Source organism: Sus scrofa, chromosome 14 (assembly GCF_000003025.6).
Source record: "Sus scrofa isolate TJ Tabasco breed Duroc chromosome 14, Sscrofa11.1, whole genome shotgun sequence".
Classification (NCBI taxonomy): domain Eukaryota; kingdom Metazoa; phylum Chordata; class Mammalia; order Artiodactyla; family Suidae; genus Sus; species Sus scrofa.
In genome coordinates this window covers 40,437,818-40,460,820 of record NC_010456.5, presented here as the reverse complement: position 1 = coordinate 40,460,820, position 23,003 = coordinate 40,437,818, and the positions used below count along the sequence as shown (strand labels likewise).

General features: G+C 45.6%; 1 protein-coding gene across 1 annotated transcript; it reads right to left on the bottom strand.

Annotated features, from left to right (window-relative positions):
- On the bottom strand, window positions 2,469–4,867 carry DYNLL1 (dynein light chain LC8-type 1). The gene is given in 3 exon segments (NM_001195114.2): window positions 2,469–2,901; window positions 4,388–4,525; window positions 4,734–4,867. Coding segments are annotated over 2 exon segments (270 nt in total). The 5' UTR covers window positions 4,520–4,525; window positions 4,734–4,867; the 3' UTR covers window positions 2,469–2,763.

The following is a 23,003-nucleotide window of genomic DNA, read 5'->3' as shown; positions in this document are numbered from 1 at the left end:
AAATTACAGAAATCAATGTTGAGTTGGCTGGCAGCTTAACAGCAGTTACCAGAGTTCAGAGCTATTTGAAAAGGCTTCAGGAGTTCCCGGCGTGGCGCAGTGGTTAACGAATCCGACTAGGAATCATGAGGTTGTGGGTTCGGTCCCTGGCCTTGCTCAGTGGGTTAACAATCCCGCGTTGCTGTGAGCTGCGGTGTAGGTTGCAGACACGGCTCAGATCCCACGTTGCTGTGGCTCTGGCGTAGGTGGGTGGCTACAGCTCCGATTTGACCACTAGCCAGGGAACCTCCATATGCTGCGGGAGCGGCCCAAGAAATAGCAAAAAGACGAATAAATAAATAAATAAAAGACTTCAGATATGCTGCCTGTTGCTCTAGCACAGTAGGGGTCATGTATGTACCTTCACAAGATCGTTCCCTGGCATTGAAAAGCTTCCAGATACAGCTCTCTATATACAACTGTCTCAAGAACAGCACCTAAGAACATTTGATAAAATGCTAAACTTTAGAAAAACTTCAGCTTACATTTTGTTTTCAGCCAGCTGGAGCCTTTGAAATTAACAAGGAGCAGGCACTGGAAAATTTTCATAAACCATCAACCCAGTCCTATCTCAGTGGCGATGTGGTTTTCTTATATTTCAATCAGGAAATAAAAGTTAAAAGGTGTCACTTCCTGGCAGTAGGTATGGGCCTGATCAAATTAGAACTCCCAATGTCCAGCTGTTTGTAGACTGAAAACAGCTTTAAGGTCTGTTGCTTGAGACTATCTGGAAGTAGAACTACAATCAAGATTGATACCAGGTTTGGAGGCCAAATACCTATTGGGCTTCAAACAAAATATAGCCAGATCACAAGAGGAAAAGGAGCTAGAAAAAAGATGAGTTATGGAACCATTTTCAATCTGTTCATATAAATACAAAACCTAAATCACCCCAATTACAGTCCCATCCCACAGTACCTCATCTTTTCCTACAGAAAGTAGGGGAAGAATTCTCCCATTTTAACTGCCATAATAAATAGTAAAACAGTTTTTTACCCTTGTACCCTGAAACTTTCCCAGTCCAGCAATAATTAACTTCACTAGGACTTCTAAAAGCCCAAGTTCTGGTAAAGAAAAATAATCTCACAAAGGTGTTACAGATCTAAGATGGAGTCATCAGTCAAGTCTATCACCCCCTCTGTGTAGCAGTAACCTGGATGCTCAGATATCCTAACATCTCTTACATCTAAGGTCTAAAACAAATATGAACACTCAAAATCATAGGGAAACTAAAAGCCAGGGAGTTCCCATCGTGACTCAGCAGTTAATGAATCCAACTAGCATAAATGAGAACCAGGTTCGATCCCTGGCCTTGCTCATTGGGTTAAGAACCTGGGGTTGCTGTGAGCTGTGGCGTAGGCTGGCAGCTACAGCTGATTCAACCCTTAGCCTGGGAACCTCCATATGCCACGAAAAGCAGAAAAAAAGGGAAAAAAAAGCCAGGAGCTTCTCTGCAGCTTCCCAAAGAGTGTGGTTTCAGACTCTAGAATTTTTCCTCTCCCTACAAATGCCAAGTCTGCCATTTTAATTTTATTCGTAGAAAAGATTTATCTTTCTAAAGTTAATGGCAGGAAAACTTTAATGAAGTTTACTTATCCAGAGGCTTTAATTGGGTTCTTTAATGAAAACTTCAATTCACATGTGACCACAGTTAAAGCACAGCAGGCTTAAATTCCCACAAAGATTTATTAGAATCATATGGAGGGCTGCAGCTCAAGAGCTTTAGAGTATATTTTGACCAAGGCAGGGGAGGAGAAATAGTCTACAGCCCAAATTTCTCATTAGCCCAACTTTCTTACCAGCTTATTTCCATTTTACACCCATAGAAAGCTTAAAGGAGTTCTGCACATTGACCACTACTTGAGGCCTAAGGCCAAGAATACTCTTTAGCAACATCGTTTTACAAAGTGAGCCCTTACGCATTTCTCAGACTAAGAGTAAAATTTAATAGTTTCTCTGCCATGCATTTCTCAACATGCACTTATTTTTTTTAGGTTTTTTTTTTTTTTTTAGGGCTACACCCACAGCATATGTAAGTTCCCAGGCTAGAGGTCTAATCAGAGCTACAGCTGCTGGCCTACACCAGAGCCACAGCAATGCCAGATCCAAGCCGCACCTGCAACCTACACCACAGCTCACAGCAACACCAGAACCTTAACCTTCTGAGCAAGGCCAAAGATGGAACCCACAACCTCATGGTTCTTAGTCGGATTCATTTGCACTGCGCCATGACGGGAACTCCTCAGCATACACTTCTGAGTATTACTCTTCTATGCACAACAGAAGCAGGATGGCTAAGAATGAAACTCCTGTGCTGGATCGTCTGTTATATCCCACAGAAACTTCAAGGACTCACCCCCACCAACCTACTCAAGATCAAACAGGCCATCTTCAACCCTAGGTTATTGGAACAAATTGTAACTAACACATACTTCTCCAACAGATTTATTTTTTCTTTAAAGGAATGGTTTTTGAAGAGAAAACACATGGGGCAGAGAGGTATGGAATAGAAAATAAATACAAATGTAAGCTGTTTTGCTAATTGCTTTATAACCACAACAAGTTAGCACAGAGAAGGCCCTGTACAAAGCAACACAATAAAGGTTCAAAGATTCGAGGTGTTCCCTTAGGCAAGGCTGAAGATTTCAGTCTCTGGTATTTGGAATTTAGGCTGCAGTCCTTATTTTTGGATGGATCACTGGGTGTGTGGCATAGTCCATGCTCTTAACCAGATTTGAACAGGAGAATGGCCACCTGGCCCAGGTAGAAGTAGATGAAGTGTTTGGTTTCATGTGTCACGTAACTACCGAAGTTCCTCCCCACAATGCAGTGCCAAGTGGGGTTGTACTTCTTGTCAAACTCCTGGGGGGAGGGAGAAAAGAAAAAGAGAACACTAGAATTTTAGCGCTAAACCAGAGGTCAGAGTTTGCCTCCTAGATAAGCAAAGCCTGTAGGGGCAGAAAAGAGGAACGTCAGCATCTGCACATTCTTAGAATGAAAGAATGTTCCCCAGCTTTTTATCGCCTACATAGTGCATTAATGCAAACATACTTGCAATCTGATCTGAGCTGGGAACAACAGGGGTTGGGGAGGTAAAAGTCAGAAAGGACAGCCTCAAAAATAGTGCTTTGTTATTGTGGTAATTACACCATCATTAACTTCTAGAATATTCTTATTCATTAACAGCAGGTGACATCAACAGTTCTAGTTTATGTTTTTGTGTCTTAACATAACTATCCTACTGTATGACATGCACCCCCAGGTCCAAGAAAATAATATTTAGCGCAAAATACTGCCCTGTAACTCATTCCAGGATCATGTGAAAAGACTTCTAAACAACAAAGCCTCAATTAGCATCTAATCCGCTGTGGGTTAAAATTTTAAGTGGACAAGACACTTGGCTCTCCACTGTCCCTATAAAGAATGATGAAGAACCTGACAGCCAACTGAGCAAATTTTATTTTTAATGTCAATAGCCCTTCTGCTTCCATCTATACTGATGGTGCTAATCTACTACCTGGTTCTCAAATATAGCAAATTGCAGCCACAAATTTTCCAGAGCCCACCCTCGAGTGTTAATTTTTCACTTGGTTACCCTAGGCAGAGGCCAAAACTAATCTTTCTCTATGAAAGTCTTACAAGTCTCTGGTGAGTTAGGCAAAATTTGGCTACTCTTGTACTTCAGCAGGGACATCTTTTAGATTAAGGGGAAAAACATTCTTATAAACTAGACCAATGCATGCCTGCCTTTGTCAAAAGATATTTATTTCTGTTCCATCTGAAGTCTTTCATCGTCTCATTCCCCACTGGAACCCTCCCACGGCTTAGGCTGCCAGCTTCCTTCCCTTCTAGAAAACAGAGCTCGAGAAGTTGGCAGGCCTGCCAGCTTTCTACAGACTGCCATTTACCAATCCCCCACCATCACTACCACCCACTTTCCCCTCAACTGCCGACTGACTCCCCACTGGAGGTTGGCAAGATCTCCCTCCGGTCCTGCTGGAAACACCCACGCAGCTCCCCCCTCCCAAACACCCAGATGGATCCTCCGCGCAGCAATCACGGAGAAAGGAGAGCCGCTGCTCCCTGATCCTAGAAACCGTTGCTAGGTGGCGCTTTACCCGCGGAGCTGGGTAATAAAAAAACTTCGGGCGCTCAGGGTCTAATATTCAGGAGAAGCGCAAAAATCATGTGCATCCTTTTCTAGAAACCTCTATACCCGCGCTGCCTTGTGTGCCCCCAGGATCTCTGCAGCGTGCTGGGTCGCAGGATCAAGGAGATGGAACTAGATTGTTACTCTCCCCAGCTGTGCGTAAACTCCCCGAGCCCCCAGCCCGCGCTCTGTCCTCACCTTCTTGATATGGGCCGCAATGTCCTTCTCTATATTATATTTCTCCAGTGCCTGAGTAGCACACTCCACCGAATCCTGTTGCATCTCCTCCGACATATCGGCATTTTTGATCACGGCCTTTCGGTCACACATGGTTACCTGGGGGGCAAGGCCCGGGCAAAGGGTAAGGAATTGAGGTGTCGGCTGCGTCTGCAAAGCGCCTGCTTCCCAGGCCCGCTCTGCCCGCCCCACGCCACCCCGGGACGACGCCCCCCACCCCGCCTCTCAGGAAGCGCCGGCCGCGCGGACCGAAGAAGCCCTGCGGGGGACGAAGCCAGGTAGCGGAGTACCCCCTCCCGAGCCTTACCAAGTAGCAGCGGCTGGCCGACTGCAACGGTCTCCTGGGGGAGGGGCTGCGGAGGATCAGACCCGTCGGGAGAGGCGGTCGCTACCGAAGCCGTGGCGCATCTAAGCAGCCCCACTCCAGCCGCCGCCGCCTAGTGCCTAAGCCCCGCCCTGTTCCCGCCGGCCCCGCCCCCCGCCGAACGCCCCTATTGGCTTGACTCAGCCCCTAAGACTCTCCCATTGGCCCAGGGACTGAATGGTTCCCTCAGGATCTTTCTCCTGCATTTTGTTGCAGACCACAATGCACCGCTCTCGGCGTCCGTTGCCCCGGCAATGGGCCACACGCGGTGCGGGCCCAAACACCCCTAAGGTGGTGCAGTGGCTGAGTAGCGAGGACCACCCAGCGGCTAGGGTAGTCGAAGGGGTTGTCCTCCCAAACCAAGAGAAGTGATTCTCAATTTACAGAGGTTGTCCCAGGGTGTGTTCTCCAATAAGGATAGTCTTGGGAAGTTGGGTATCCTACATTCCTCCCTACCTCCACCCCACGTCAAAAGGATTTTCCGATTCTGAGGTAGCGATTCCCTTCATTGAAAAGGTATCTGTGAGGGGAGGCAGGGCCGGCTTCGTGGGGAAGTGACCAGTGCAGTCGCAGAAGAGGAGCCTCGGGGTTTGGTTTTATGCTCTGTGATCTCATTCTTGAAATTCTTATTAATTTGTCTTAAAAAGGGACGCCACATTTTCATATTGCATTGGGCCAGCCAGACTTACTCTGAAACATGGCGGCAGTGGGGGGTTGTGGTTTGGAAGTCCTGAAGAATGAGAGAGGGTTTCCTTGTGAATTAAGAGATTATCCGCAAGAGTGGGGCCTCCCTGCTGGGCAATGCTAACTTCCTTTTAAGGGGATGGAGGACCTTCCCAATGGATTTGGAAGTGTTAATCCTGAGTGTGTGTGTCAAGGGTGGGGCATCTTGCTCAGATGAGGCCATCTTTCCTGTGGGAGTTTCTTGGTGGAGATTTATCTCTGGGGCCAAAGTGGATAGAAAGGCATCCCTCAGAGGTATTTTCTCTAGTTTAGGAAGACTAACTGCTTAAGTGGTTAGAAAAAGCAAGGGGGGATTGGGGAGCAGGGTCAGTCATTTACTAGCTGTTTGAACCTCAGTTTTCTAATCGGAAAAGGGGGACTAAATATAAAAGGAAACCACTTAATATGCTTGTTGAGAATATTAAATAAACTAATGCATTTGAAATTCTTAGCACTACTTGGGGCACATAGTAAGGGTTGGAAGAATCTCACCAGTAACTGTCAGCTTATGGAACAGTTACGGCAAGGGCAAGGTTTTCAACAACCAACACTTAAATGCCTAAAATGGGGGGGAGGGGGTCGTTTGCTTTTTGTTCTTTTGGTTTTCTTGCTTTTTAGGGCTTCACCTGCGGCACATGGAAGTTCCCGGGCTAGGGGTCAAATTGGAGCTACAGCTGCCAGCCTACACAACAGCCACAGCAACTTGGGATCCGAGCCAAGTCTGCAACACACACCACAGCTCACCACATCGCCAGATCTTTAACCTACCAAGCAAGGCCAGGGATCAAACCCACATCCTCATGGATACTAGTTGGGTTCACAAAGAGAATTCCACCTTTAATGTGTTTTAGAACTTCCGTAAACAAGTTATCAATTTAATAACGCAATCAGAAGCTTTGTTTACATTTTTGCCTGTTTCTACTTGACCACTCAGTCTCATTAACCCAGAGACTTACAATTTGATCAGAGGCACACAGATGGGAATAACAGAAACTCAGGTACAATTTATGCATATCAGTAAAATCAAATTAAGAGGCTCTTCCCAATTTCAGGTTTCCAGTAGTGGAATTATGGATTTGAGGAGTTAAAGGATGGGTCACTCCTGAAGAAGAAGTTGAAAGTAGTTCTATGCGTCACTCCTGAGGAAGAAGTTGGATGGCTGGGTTAGTGCTCCTACCTGACTTGTGCGTATGGTTCAGAGCTATGGAATCTGATGTGATGCCAGACAGGCCTTTACTTTTCATGTATATATATATATATATATATATATATATATATATATGGAAAAATATAAAATCCCTCTGATCTATGGCTTGGCCAGCTTCTCCTTGTTTGAATAGGAGCTGAGAGTATTTAAAGGGGATGAGGTCATAAGAACGGCAGCTGTGTACTGAGTGGTTGCTTACGGCCAAGTGCTTCTCATTCAGTCAGTTATTCCTCATAGCAGCTGTGACTGGGACCCCTATCCTCCCACCTCCCTCTTGGCATAACATCTGCTCATTTAGATTTGAGCTCAAATGCCTCCTTTCCTAAAGAACCATCTCTACTCACCTTCTTTTTTTTTTTTTTTTTTTTTTTGTCTTTTGTCTTTTTGTTGTTGCTATTTCTTGGGCCGCTCCTGCGGCATATGGAGGTTCCCAGGCTAGGGGTCGAATCGGAGCGCTGAGCGCTGTAGCCGCCGGCCTACGCCAGAGCCACAGCAACGCGGGATCCGAGCCGCGTCTGCAACCTTCACCACAGCTCACGGCAACGCCGGATCGTTAACCCACTGAGCAAGGGCAGGGATCGAACCCGCAACCTCATGGTTCCTAGTCGGATTCTTTAACCACTGCGCCACGACGGGAACTCCTCTACTCACCTTCTAACACCACCCTTCAGTTACTCTTTACTGAAATAACTTATTTTTTCCATTGTACCTGCCTCACTTATTCCTTCAGAACAAATTCACATGAATTTTCTCATAATTTGCTTCGTTATAGTCTATCTTTCCCTGCCTAACTTGTTCACTGTTACATCTTCAGCATGGAATTCAGCATCTGCCACATAGCATGTATTAAATTAAAAATACCAGGTCTGGGAGTTCCTGACGTGGCTCAGTGGTTAACAAATCTGACTAGGAACCATGAGGTTGCAGGTTCGATCCCTGGCCTTACTCAGTGGGTTAAGGATCTGGCGTTGCCGTGAGCTGTGGTATAGGTCGAAGATGCAGCTCAGATCCCACGTTGCTGTAACTCTGGCGTAGGCCAGTGGCTACAGCTCTGATTCCACCCCAGCCTGAGAACCTCCAAATGCCGCGGGAGCAGCCCAAGAAATGGCAAAAAGACAAAAAACAAAATTAAAAATTAAAAAAATAAAAATACCAGGTCTAGAGCTCCCACTGTGGCACAATGGGATCAGCAGTGGCTTGGGAGTGCTAGGATGGGGGTTCAATCCCCAGCCAGCACAGTGGAGACAGCATTGCTGCGGCTGTGGCTTTTTTTTTTCAGGGCAGAACCAGCAGTATGCAGAGGTTTCCAGGCTAGAGGTCAAATCGGAGCTGTTGCCACAGGCCTACACCACAACCACAGCAATGCAGGATCCGAGCCTCATCTGAGACCTACACCATAGCTCAAGGCAAAGCCAAATCCTTAACTTACTGAGCAAGCCAGGGATCAAACCCACAACCTCATGGTTCCTAGTTGGATTTGTTTCCGCTGCACCATGACAGGAACTCCAGATAAAATTTTATTCAATAAATGCCTATAGGTTTTCCTCTATTTGTAACACCTACCTTCCCTAGCATCCCTTGTGTTTGATGCTCATCTCAACCTGTACTTGATCCTAATTATTTTCTTTAAAAGTGAAGGAAGAGCAGTATCAGAAACTCATGCTTTTCTAACCTATTTTTAACCCCAAGAGATCTTTGGGGGGTGTTGTTTCCAGGAACTAACTGCCTTTTTTATTCCTTTACCTAGTATTTTTGTATTTCTTATGTCCTATCTGCTTATCCCACAGTGAGACAAGGCAATTAATATCCCTCAGCAATCAGAGAAATGTGCAGGATTTGCTTTTTTTTTTTTTCAGGGCCTCACCTGTGGCAAATGGAAGTTCCCAGGCTAGGGATTAAATCAGAGCTATACCACAGCCACAGTAACATGGGATCCAACATGGGATGCATCTGTGACCTACACCACAGCTCACAGCAACACGGGATCACCAACTGAGCAAGGCCAGGGACCTAACCCGCATCCTCATGGATACTAATTGGATTTGTTTCCACTTTGCCATAATGGGAACACCCCTGTGCAGGACTTGGATGCTTGAAATATATACCCAGAGTCAGTTACAGCTCCATCTGCAAGGAGTTTCTAGTCAACAGTAACCTGATCCTTTGAGTATCATAGATTTGGAGGTTTGAAAAGGCTTTATTTATTTATTTATGACCCTGCTTGTGGCATGGGGGTGTTCCCAGGCCAGGGATCTAAACCATGCCACAGCAGCAACCAGAGCCATGGCAGTGACAATGCTAGATCTTTAACCTGCTGAGCCATAACTCCTGAAAGGGCTTCAGAAATACAGGGGCCCAGGAGTTCTGTTGTGGTGCAGTGGGTTGAGGGTCTGGCATTGTCACTCAATGGCTTGGATCACTACTGTGGCAGAGGTTCAACCCCTGGCCCAGGAACTTCCACATGCCACAAGCACAGCCAAAAAAAAAAAAAAAAAAAAAAAAAAAGGAAAAGAAAAGAAAAGGAAATAGAGGGGCCCACCAGGTAACATTAATGAGTGAGGTGAGGTAGGTAGTTCAATAGGGAGTGGCGGGGACTATGGCAAATAGCAAATCCCTTTTAAAGATTCCAGGCAGATGCTGCCATTTGGGAATGATGACCCAATGTTGCTAAATCATCTGATTTTCAAGACAGACCATAAATCTGAATTATTTTTATGAGAAATATCATTATTTTAAACTGTTAGCTACAAACTCATTTCTTAAAACAGTCTAGATATGGCCTATGGACCTCTAGTTTGCAACCTCTTATCTAGTCGAACACTTTCATTTTGTAACTAGAAAACAGACTTAGAGAAGTATAATTAAAAAAAAAAACAAAAAACAAACAACAGGAGTTCCTTCAATGGCACAGTGGGTTAAGGATCCAATGTTGCCATAGCTGCTGTGTAGGTGGCACCTGAGGCTTGGATTGAACCCCTGGCCTGGGAACTCACATGTGCCACAAGTATAGCCAAAAACAAAAAACAGAAACTAACACAGCATTGTAAATCAACTGTAATTTAAGAAAAACATGTATGTATAACCCAAATTTGTGGTCAGGTGGATGCAGTGAGGGTAGCCTGGGAACCCCTTTTACAGCTGGCATCTGAAGTAGGGGCTGTCTTGTGGGACCGTGTCTTTAGCCTGTGGAGCCTGCAGTAATTCTGGGAGTCAGTGTCAGAATTGAATTGTTGGACACCCAGTTGACGTTGGAGAATTGATGTGCAAAAATAAGTAGTATTTGGTATTAGAAAAATAAACAAATACAGTATCAGAAGTGAAAACACCACAGAAGGAAAGCGACTTGCCTTTGATTACACAGAAAGTTATAGAGCCAGATTTCTAAGATCCTGGTCTGACTCCAAACCTAGTGCTTCTTCCATCACTTCACACAGGTTGGCTTATCCTTGGGTGCCAGGGATTTCACACTTTCTGGGAGTGAATGGAGCGTGGCCTATTCTTGCTACTTGGCACGTGATGTTTGCTGAATGAATGCTGAATAAATGAATGGGTACAGCACCAAAATGCCTACACTTAGTGCTGCATGAAGATAGTATGTGATGGGCAGCAGGGAAGGTTCAGCTCTTTACAGGCACAGGGGGATTCCATGGGAAGGCAAGAAAGTGGAGAATCGACAGTACTCTTGGTTGATCAGAACCATCCCAGCAGATGTAGAGAATGAAAGAATAGGTTATTTCCAAGGTCAGATGATGCTAAAGTAAACCTACTACGACACCATTAAATAGACATTTCCTAAATCATTTTGGTTTGTGCCATACTCGCACCCTACCTCTACTATTATTCATTATTTTTCTTTAATTAAACTCCCTATATATCTTTCAGTGTGTTGTGTTTTTTTAATTTTATTTTTAGGGCATATGGAGGTTCCCAGGCTAGGGGTCCAATTGGAGCTGTAGCCGCCGGCTACACCGGCTACACCACAGCCATAGCAATGCAGGATCCTTAACCCACTGAGCGAGGCCAGGAACCAAACCCACATACTCATGGATGCTAGTCAGGTTCATTAACCGCAGAGCCACGATGGGAACTCCTTTCAATGTGTATTTTAAAAGACAATTTTATATCATTACCATAAATGGGGAAACTAGTCTCATTCATCATAAATGGAAGGTATTTCATAGTATTTATATTTTATAGTATTTTATACTATAAAATATAAATGGATGTTAGAATATAAAATATTCTTGTCCTCATATCACTAAACTGACCTGGGACCCCTGCTAGTGATATGTGTCCCATGCTTAGGAAATGCTGCCCTAGAGGAGGATTCTTAAAGAGAATCTGTGGATGGATTGCAAAGGTTTCACAAGTCCCCGGGAATTATGACAAAATGTATGTTGTGCTCACAGGCACTTTTCCAGGAAGAAAATCTAGATCTTCCATCAGAAGCAAAAAAGAATTCAGAACCCAAGGAGGATGAACAATTGCTCTAGAATAACCCATACTCCTGGAATGAATGCAAGAGTCCCCCACTAGGTCCCACTGAATTGGCCCCTCTGGGGTTCTGTAGCATTCCATGTTTGGGCAACTCACATTATTCCACTCCTAGCTGGTAAATTTTCTTGAGAACCCTTCTGAGCCTGAAAATATGCATTTTCCCCCTCTATTCTTATTACTGGAAATCCCAGTTGGGGGAGGCAAAACTGAGTGCATAAGCTTTGGAATCAGAACTAGGAAAAACATTTAGTTGTGTGCTCTCCTACAAGTTAGCCTCTGAGGGATACTGATTCCTGGCTTTTTTTTTTTTTTTTTTTTTTAAGTGCTGCACCTGCGGCATGTGGAAGTTCCCAGGCTAGGGGTCAAATCGGAGCTACAGCTGCCAGGCTACGCCACAGCCACAGTAACACCAGATCCGAGCTGCGTCTATGACGTATACTACAGCTCATGGCAACGTCAGATCTTTAATCCACTGAGTGAGGCCAGGGATCGAATCCACATCCTCATGGTTCCTAGTCGGGTTCGTTAACCACTGAGCCACGAAGGGAACTCCAGGTTTTTAAACGGAGATAATACCTTCATTGTCGGGTGGTGGCAAGTTCCAGGAGATGGTACCTACTGCTGTTATGGAGACCTTACTACATGCCAGGCATTTGAGATGCATTACCTCCTTCTCACAACTCTTGTAAAGTGGATTTCAAGAGCCATTAAGTCTATTACACAGATGAGGGAAATAGGGTTAAGAGAGAGGAAGTCCCTTGCCTAAGGTCACATTGCTAGGAAATGATAGGGCTGGTATTTGAATTCTGGTCTCTTTGATTCCACAGTCCCACATGGTAGATGGAACCTCTGAGCCACCCCACCTCACTAGACAAAGGGAGCTGATGTGTATCCCTGGAGATTCTCAGCATCCCTGGCTCCTGGCAGGAGCTCCATAAATATATGTTGCATGGATGGATGAATGGGTGGGTGGGTGGGTGGACTGAAGAAGGGATGGATATTTCAAACTAATTCATCATTGCTTCCTCTCAAATTTGACCCTAGATTGGTCCTTGACTGTCTTGATCTTCCCTGAACACATTGCCTTTCTATTTTATCCATCAGACTTCCCCCAGGGCCCTCAGAAGGCCCTTTGGAATTGTTCATAAGCACACTGAAGCATTTCTTGCAGGGACTGGAGCTCTACCCTCCCAAAACAGGCTAGGGAAAAAACACAGCCTGCTCCACTTCCACCCCACCACTGGCCCAGGATTGTGCTGTTCCCAGTGATGTCCAACAATCACTTTTCAAGATTGTTTGGGACCTCAGGCCCTTTCTTGGACCATGAGTTCTGCCACCAAAATATCAGCTCAAGCCCTCTCCCTTACCTGGAAGGAGGTATAGGAGATGTGACCTTGTAGTTCCCAGAGTTGATTCAAGAACACCTGTCCAGGGAGTTCCCGTCGTGACGCAGTGGTTAACAAATCCGACTAGGAATCATGAGGTTGCGGGTTCGGGTCCCTGCCCTTGCTCAGTGGGTTAAAGATCCGGTGTTGCCATGATCTGTGGTGTAGGTCACAGACGTGGCTCGTATCCCAAGTTGCTGTGGCTCTGGCGTAGGCCAGTGTCTACAGCTCCGATTCGACCCCTAGCCTGGGAACCTCCATATGCCGCAGGAGCAGCCCAAAGAAATAACAAAAAGACAAAAAAAAAAAAAAGAACACCTGTCCAGAAAGGAGAGGCTCCATGGGAGAGTGTACAAGGTCTAGGTCTAAATCTAGAAAGTTTCTCCCCATGGAGAAGGGCTGGCACTAGCCTGGAGCTGGCAGGGGAACTGAGCTTTGGAGCCAAGTGCTGTACTGCAGTGCAGGGAGAGTGAGGCTGGACAGACTGGGACAAGTCAGGGAAGAAAAATCCTCCCTGTGGCCAATAGCCACGCCTTGCCTGAATGGACAGACATCTAAAACTCACTGCTCGGCCTCCTGCCCATGGGGAAAGCAGGTAAATTCAGGCATATTCAGAGAGACCTAGTGGGCCTCCTCAGCTCCCCATCAGTGGGCAGAACAACCCAGAGAAGAGGCTAAAAGTATAGACTTCAAAGCCATGCAGAACTGGGTATGCCACTTACCCTGCCCCTACTAAGGTGTGTGACCTTAGGTAAGTGAGTCCAATTCTCTTGAGCCTGTTTCCTCACCTGTAAAATGGGGATTATAATAGTTCTTGTTTCTCAGGGACAATTAAGAGATTGAGATGGTGCATGTAAAGTAGAGGACTTAGCACAAGGCAAAGATCAATGATGCTAGCTACCAATTATCTCTTTTTTGGGAGGGGGGGCCATGGTGTGCAGTGGTGTGATGTGGAAACTCAGTTCCCAAACCAGAGACTGAACCCAGGCCACAGTGGTGAAAGTACCAAATCCTAACCACTAGCTACCAGAGAACTCCCACAACCAACTGTCATTAATGGTAACTTAAAGCAGGATTCTTCAACCTCAGCAGCAACATTTTGGACAAGAAAGTATTTTGTTGTTGGGGGGTGAGGGTCCTGTGCATTGAAGGATGTTTAACAGCATCCTTAGCCTCTACCCCCTGCCCCCGGATGCCAAGTGCGCCTCATATGCACTTGTTACCCAATAAAGGACTGAAGGCAGCGCCAAATGTCCCCTGAGAGATGATAATGCCTACCCTCACCTCCATTGAGAACCAGTGCTCTAAATAATCTAGGATGAATCTGAATGTTACAGATCCCAAACTCATAGCTCCATGCAAGGGCCACAAAACAGGCAGCTCTACTTACAGACAAAGGGATGGGATGTCCAACAATTACAGAACAAGTTCCCTCCAGCATAGACCAAGAGGCAGGACCTGAGTCCAGGAGCCCCCTCTGACTCACTAGTAACCTTACTTTCAAATTTAATTATATGCAAAGTGTGGAGTTCCCTCATGGCTCAGCAGTAATGAACCTGACTAGTATCCGTGAGGACACGGATTCGATCCCTGACCTCATTCAGTAGGTTAAGGATCTGGCATTGCCATGAGCTGTGGTGTAGGTTGCAGATGTGACTCCGATCCCACATTGCTGAGACTGTGGTGTAGGCCAGCAGCTACATCTCTGATTCAACTCCTAGCCTAAGAACTTCCATATGCCATGGGTGCAGCCCTAAAAAGACAAAAAAAAAAAAAAATCATACATAAAGTGGCTTTGAGTTAAACCCAGACAAAGGGACAGGTAGTTGGTATCTGATTTCTGGCATTTCTGTTCTTAACAGACTGGGAGAAAAGCAGACTCTAGAACTCAAACTTTCATTCATGATTGCTGAGAGTTTGGTTTCTTTTTGTTTTTTTTTTTTTTTTTGGGGGGGGTTGCCTGCAGCATATGGAAGTTCCTGGGCTGGGGACAGCCACAGCAATGTGGGATCCCAGCCGCGTCTGTGACTTAAACCACAACTCACAGCAACACTGGATCCTTAACCCACTGAGCAAGGCTAGATTGAATCCGCATCCTCATGAATGCTAGTTCAACCCACTGAGCCACAAGGGGAACTCCATGAGATTTTTTGAGCAGGAATTAGGTGTCAGTTATTGTTCTGGGTCTGGGCATTGTGATATTATGATTTATGACAAAAAAATATATATGTAGTCTTTGGTTCCTGGTTGACAGCTCCCAAAACCCTGAGAATTTCCTGAGCAACAAGGGCAAAGGGAGCATCTTTTCTTTTTTTTTTTTACAATATTTGATCTCTTGTCTTCAGTTCCTGAAATCACTTCAGAGTCATAAGGTGAAATGAGTGTCTTGTTACTCATAACAAGTCCCTTTCCACCACAACTGGGTTTATGCTGATGAGATGACTTTTGAAAGCACCTAAGGTGAGGGCTGGCTGTCAGTGAAGCCAAGCATGGGATTAGAGGGTTGGAACGTTCAGTCGCACCCTGACCCTCCCCAAGGAGAAGAGGGGCTGGAGATTGAGCTCAATCACCAATGACCAATGGTTACAGCTATGCATGTGTAGTGAAGCCTCCATAAAAACCCAAAAGGACAGGGTTCAAAGAGCTTCCAGGCTGTTGAACACATGGAAGTGGGGGAAGGTGGTGCACCTTCGGAAGACATGGAAGCTCCTCACCCTTTCCTCATACCTTGCCCTAAGTACCTGGATGTTTCTAAATTATATCTTCTCATAATAAACCAGTGACCTAGTGAGTAAAATGTTTCTCTGAGTTTGTCAGCTTCTCTAGCAAATTAATTGAACTCAAAGAGGGACTGCAGGAACCTCTAACTTATAGCCAGTTGGTCAAAGAGTGGTGACAACCTGGGCTTGCAATTGGCATCTAAAGTGGGTTTGAGGGGCAGTCTTGTAGGACTGAACCCCTGACAGTGAAATCTGATGCTTTCTCTGAGTAGATGGTGTCAGAATTGAGTTGAATTGAAGGACACTCAGCTGGTATCCAGAGAATTGCTTGTTGGTGTGGGGGGAAACCTCCACCTTCCCACACATCATCACTGGCAACCAGAACCCTATTAGGGATGCACAAGAGAACAAAACAGGCAAAACCTTTTCTTCATGCAATGTATACTCTAGCAAGAAAATAAAGATAATAACAAAGTAAAAATATGCTTGACTCCGAGAAGTGCAATGGATGAAAAATAGAATAAGAGAACACAAGGTGACAGAGGGGCCTTGTCTTAAACAGAGGTTTCCAGACAGACCCCTCTGAGAAGGTGTCATTTGAGCTAAGACTTGACAACTTGGCTACTAGGTGGAGGATAGAGTATGGAGAAGCCAGTGGGAGCAGGGGCCAGGAAAAGGCTACTGCAATCGTCCGTCTGTTACCCATAAGAGATGATGGTGGCTTAGACCAGGATGGTAGCAGCAGAGGCAGTTGATGAGAGGTGGTTGGATTTTGGATATATGCTGAAGGTGGAGCTGACAGATTTGCTGATTAATTGAGTGCAAGGTCTGAGAGAAAGAGAGGAGTCAAGCATGACTCCAAGACTTGTGGCCAGAACAGTAAGAAGAATGGATTGAGATGGGGAAGGCTGGCCAAAAGAGAAACAAAAAGTTGTTTTGGCTATGTTAGTTTGAGATGCCTCTTAGACTTTCCAAGTGGAGATGTCAAATATGCAGCTGGATATATGAGTTCTGGGAAGAGGTCCAGGCTAGAGCTATAATTTGGGGAGTCATCAGATTACAGATGAGATTTAAAGCCATGGGACTTGATGAGATCACCACTGAGGGAGGAGTATGTGTAGATGGAAGAGGTAATGCTTATTCAGCTAGCAACATTCTCTGAGCTTCACTGTGGGCCAGGCCTCGAGCTAGGTGCTAGGTACAGAGATGCACATCCCTCGGCACCTGCCCAAGAGAAGCTCCATTACTTATTTAATTTTTCCTGCCTAAGTGCTTTGTCCACTTAGAGGATAAACATTGAGAGTTCCTGCTCTGTGTCTTGGTTACCTGTTCATTTCTTAAGGAGATATTTATCGAGCACCTACTTGGTACTTGGTACAAGGCTCCCATATAGGCATTAGGGACATGAATGGGAGTAGGTCAGAACTGGCTCCTTTCCTCACAGAGTTTACATTTTGTATGGAGGAAGTAGACACTGAATAAGACACATGGTATTTCGTTAAAGCAGTCTGAACAGACAAAGACACTTCCCATCCTCTCCTCAATCCATTCCACCAAAAGAGCTTCTCGAGGTCACCAGTAACCACTATGCTGCTAAATCCAGTGGCCAGTTCTCAGGGTCTTTCAATGATGTGTCACAGTTGCTGTCCTCCTCTCTGAAGCTCATTCTTTGCTTGGCTTCCAACATCCCCGGGACTCTCCTATTTTTCTCCTGTCTTACTGGCTGCTCCTCCTCAGCCTCATCTACTTGCTCTACCTCTTCTCCCTAACCTCTAAAGAAGAAGTGTCCCAGACCTGTCTTTGGACCACTGCTCATAGTTTCCATTTTCAAGCCTTTGAATACCACCTCCATGCTCACGACTCCTGTCTAAGTCCATTCAAGATGCTGTCACAGAACGTCTTAGACTAGGCGACTTATAAACAATAAACATTGGAGTTCTTGTCGTGCCTTAGCAGAAATGAATCTGACTGGCATTCATGAGGACACAGGTTCGATCCCTGGCCTCGCTCAGTGGGTTAAGGATCCAGCGTTGCCGTGAGCTGTGGTGTAGGTTGCAGACGTGGCTTGGATCTGGTGTTGCTGAGGCTGTGATGTAGACCAGCAGCTACAGCTCTGATTCGACCTCCAGCCTGGGAACCTCCATATGCCACAGGTATGGCCCTAAAAAGACAAAAAATAAAAAAATAAAAACAAAAAAATAAATATTTATTTCTCAAGGTTTTAGAGACTAGTAGTCCAAGATCAGGGTGCCAGCATGAGCACGTGCTGGTGAGGGCCCACTTTCTGGTTCAGAGATGCCCATCTTCTCCCTGTGTCCTCACATGGTGGAGGGGGCAAGGGAGCTCTCTGAGGGCTTCTCTATAAGGCCCTAATCCTATTCATGACCTAATTATATCTCCAAAGCCCCACCTCCTAATACCATCACACTGGGGGGTTAGGTTTCAACATATGAATTGGGGGGGGGGAATATACATAAACATTCAGTCTGTAAGAACCCCCAGGTTTATAGTCAGCCAGGAAGATGTGTGTGTCCACTGGTAACCCCATTTGCGGCTGGCATCTAAACTGAGGGTTAGCCCTTAATCTGTGGGGTCTGCACTAACTCTGGGGAGTGTCAGGATTGAGTGAGTTACTGGACACCAAGTTGGAGTTGGAGAATTAAAGAATTGATATGGAAAAACGACACACACATTTGGTATCAGAGGTGGTGACAAAAAAAAGACACCACAGGTAATCCCTGGGTATCAGCACAGTGCTACAGATACAGATTTTAATAAGTATAAAAATTATAAGCCACACATGGGAGAAAAGAAAAAAAGATGTGAATAAATAGAATGTGATACCAAATTTCTGGATGGGAAGGCCAAATATAGTAAGAATGGAAAATTTTTCCCCATGTAAATTCATAGATGTAACACCATTCCAATCAAAAGAACCAGAAGGTGCCAAATAGAACTTGATTAAATGATTCTGGGATGTGCTCAGACAAATCAACTAGCAAAACACTGCAAGAGTGAAAGGAGCCACAGGGAACACCTAGGCCTTTCAGAGGTACAAACTGGGAGGAAAGTTCTAGACCAGAGTCACACAGGTCTGAGCACCACTAAATCTGAACTTACTAAGTCAGGAACCTGAAGACCAAAGAGAATTTGGCCAGACAAAAGGCTGGGGAGGCGACAGTGGAGAAGTCAGTATTTCAAAGAGGAGAAGCAGCCCCTGCAAGATGTAGTACAGCCTTTCAGACTCAGCAGGTCCTGGAGAAGCTGGGAGTCTGGGAGTAATGGGAGATAAGAGAGTGACGGGTGGAGGCAGATAACAAAGAGCCAAGATAAGGGGGTGCAGATGGGGTGTGCTCTAGGGGGGCAGACGTTGTCGCCTCCATTGCTGGGCCCCTAGCTTCTAGCATAGTGCGCGCAGTAGTTGTGTCATGACTATACTGAAGATCTTCTCACTTATACGGATGCACTTGGTCTTCTTAACGTCTGTGTGGTATTCAGAACTGCACATCTCCCCTGCAGCAAGTCCACTCTGGGTAGACCTCAAGGTTGCTTCCAGTTTCTTAGGGAATTATAGTTATGAATAAACATCCTTGCATTTTGAATATAGCCCCCACTGCATCAGGCCTGGGAGGGATCACTGGATTTCTGTGTGGTCCTGTTCTGCTTTCTTGCTGGCTTCCAAACAAGAACCCTTTTGCTGTGCCCAGCTCCCCTGAGACTGTGAGCCTATATTCCCCTCAGGCTCTCCCTGCCCCCAGCCCCAGTGTCTCATCCCCTTTACAATCATCCTAGTCAGGGATATACAATAAACATTTGTTTGAGCAGCTGAAATACTTAGCAGTTACACGTATAATCTAACCCATCCAGGCTCTGATTCACATTACGGCTTCTCTCCCTAAGTCACTGGTGGCTCTTGAGTGAGAAAGCAGCACCCCTCAGCCCCACCTACCTATGCTGAGCTAAGTAGCTTCCCCAAAGCCAAGCTCTTTTCTGTCCTCCAAGCTTTCTTTCCATGTGCTTTTTCCTCTGCCTAGATTGCTTTTCTTCTCCTCTCCTCATGTACCTGGTTAACACCAACTGGTACTTCAAGTCTCAGCTCAGAAGCCACTCTCTCCAGGAAGTCTTCCCTGAGCACTCCATTCAGTCTGGGTTAAGAGCTGCAGGAGCACCCATTGCTGCTGCCCTTTAGCTGTCTGTGAAAGGTGTGGTTCTTGATCACTCTTGTGTTCCCACCCATTCTGTGACTCAGCCAAAACCCAGTTGAATGAGTGGACAAATGTCAAGTGGGCAAGGAATGGGGAAAACCACCAGAGTCTCGGATGCCACATATACGGGCCTGGGCATTTAGAGCTGGAGTCAAAGCCTTCCGAAAGGGAAAAAAAAAAAAAAAAACACTGGACTCCTGCAGGCACCGCCACGGAGTGTGCCATGACAAGAAAACTGGCAGCCCACAGAAGTCTGGAATAACAAAAGAAACTGGTCCCCAGCTGCCTAGCTCCAGGGAACGTTTGTCAATGTGACATTCACAGAAGCCCTGCACATGTGCTGGCTGAGGGGGAGAGCCAGCCTCAGCCAGACAGAAGAAAATTCAGCTACTGTGCACATGTTAGCACAGGGGGAGATATGACTTAGAAATTCCTTCCTTTCTTTCTCTCTCTTTTTCTTTTACTTCTATAAAATCTCCAGATATTCTGCATATGTGTTTTTACCTTTAAAGAATGTGTTCACTCTGAAGGTGCCATTACCAAATTATATTCACACTGTTCATTAAAAATCTGCTTAGTACAAAATTGAGTTGCAAAAATGTTAGAATTCTATGAAATCAATGCACCCTCTTGCTGCATCAAAAACAAAACAAAACAAAACATTATCAGCATTGTCATTAATCATTTCATACCCCTTCTACCCTGTGCCTGTGTTTCTTGTTCACTCTGCCATAACGTAAGTTTTCCAAGGTATGTGACAGAGTGGCAAATATTTGGGGGAAAGTTTTGGGCTGAGGGTAAGGAATTTGGGGCATAGAAAATAAAACTTGGTGAAATTGAGAAGTCCATTTGTCATTCTGTACCTTAATCCCCTTTTCTGGAGCTAGAGTAATTCTTCTTGAATTAACAGTTAATAAAACTAACAAATGTTAATTAAGCACCTACTATGTGCCAACACAACAGGGCTCTAAAGGGAAAAGGATTAGTCCTAGTGGTTCTTAGGCTAGGGGTCAAATTGGAGGTGCTCTTGCCAGCCTGTGCCACAGCCAAGGCAACTCAGAACACAAGCCGCGTCTGTGACCTGCTGCGGCTTGCAGCAATGCTGGATCCTTAACCCACCAAGTGAGGACAGGGATCAAACCCGAATCCTCATGGATACTAGTCGGGTTCTTAACCTGCTGAGCCACAACAGGAACTCCAGTTCTTAACCTTTTTGAGGGGGGAGTTAGGGGGTATGGATTTACAGACTTTTGAAAAGGATAAACTGCACTGTCCTGAATGGGAGACTCTAGCCACATTTTGAAATTAATTACAATTAAAAGCTTGATTTCTCAGTTGTAGCAGCCATGTTTCAAGTGCTTAATGTGGTTACCATACAGAACCAGATAGAGAACATTTCCATCATCACACAAAATTCTACTGCATTGATATTCTTCCAGAATCAAGACTTTCCTGCTCATGTACAAATAGTCTGCCTCCAAATTTACAACTTTCACAACTTTGCAGGGTCATGTGGGGGTTGGGTGGGAAGGTAGTGGCTCGCTGATCCCTGAAGCCCATGGATCAAAGAAAAAGAAGCCCTGACATGACAACCTATTTGAGAACTTCATCTCAGAAAGCAGCCAAGTTGACAAAAATGAAGCCATGAGGCTGCTACAAAATTCAACACCCTCACTGCTTTAGGTGTATGTACCTCATACAAAACCAGGCCATTGTGCTCCTACCTGACTGGCCACATTCAAAAAAACATCAGTTCATTACCCAAAAATAACTGAAAATGTTAGTGATTTCTTGCAGTCTTTTACGAAAACACTGAAGGGAGATAGCATTCACAATGTACTGCAACTCTTCTTGGATTATCTTCCCCATCCTTCTCCTCCTCCCACACATGGCACTTGCTTCCCTAAAGCTCTCTGCACCCCATTCCAAGCTCTCTCCAAACCTCCTGGTTCTGCTGCTGCTTCTCCCCTTCCTCCCCTTCAGGGCTTGGTTCTTAATTATGTAGCTCCACAGAATGTTTCATTTTACTCTGTTGCACAAACATAGTGGCAAAGAATGACAGAAAGCTCCCAGGGTGCAGTGACCAGAAACATTTCACAGCCACCCAACCCAAGCCCTCCCTGCCAGCCTGGACCAATTTCTCTGAGATGACTCATTTTCCCACCGATGGGTTACTCTCCCATCACTTCCTCTTCTGCCCACTGTTCCCAGGGGCCAGAGTCTGGGAGAAGATCATGACTAGCCTGACAGAGAAGAAAACATTTTGCTGGCATGCCAGAGAGGGCTGATGTCATAGGGAAAGAGAGGAAACCAGATGGGCAGGTTTGTAGAATGTTTTATCCCTAGTGTTAATTGTTTTATTATTTTTTTTTTATTGGGCACTGCCCTACTCTCTAGTAGGGAGTAAGTGGCTTGCTATGGGAAATGCATTAACTCTTTACAGTTTCCCAAGGTCAAACGCTTCTTTTCCAACCGGTGACATTCTTATCATCACATTAGGAATGATGAATTTCATGGTGCTCCCATAGAGTTTAAGTGAAAGCTCCTCCCTGCAGAAGGGGCAGGCCTATCCCATGTAGCTTAGGACGCCAATGCCCTTCCATCAACACCAGGTCATGCACCTGGAATTCTGTTTTCAGGTGTTTTCGGTTTTCTAGGCATACAGAGCCTAAAGCCACCACACTTTCCTTCTTATGTCCTCTACACATTTCTGAACCCATCATTGTCCCTCTGGTTGCAGATCAATTCCTTCTGCTTAAGTCCCCATCTCAGAATGATACCCCTGCCTAACCAGTACCCCAAGCCAGAAACCTGGGAATCAACCTGGACTCCTCCTCCTTCTTCATCCCCCAGGACCAATCTATGTCCAGGTCTTATGACTTTGTGTCCTTGGGACATCTCATCTCCTTAGCATCTACCTCGATCACCTTACATCAGGCTACCGGCATCTCTTGCTTGGATGATGACAGTGGTCTCCCCACACCTACACCCACATTACCGTGGAATCTGCTAGTCAATAGGCCACCTGGGGCTAATCTGAGCACATATCTTACCAGAAAAATATGAATCCAATTCTAAAACCATTAATGGATGATAAATTCTAAGGAAGTCATGGGGGTGGGGGGGGCTTACACTGCCATTATATAGCAATATTATTACATTGGCCCCCTTAATTCTCTCTCTTCTTTCTCCTACCTTCCCTATAATGGCAGCTGCTGCCACATCTTTCTCCATCTCCCTTTCCTTTCCCTACTATCCTGCAGCAGCCCTCCAGTCAAATTAGCTCTCAGTCTCCCCCTCTACTCCTTATCTCCCACCCTCTCAGCTGCCACTTCCCACTGAGGTCTCATCCCACCGTATCTCCTTAAAATCCTTCAATGGCTACTCACTGCCCTCAGAGGAGTCCAAACTGCATAATACAGTCTACTAGGCTTTGCAAGTCCCGGCCCCAGCTCCTTCTCTCTCTTTTCTGTTCA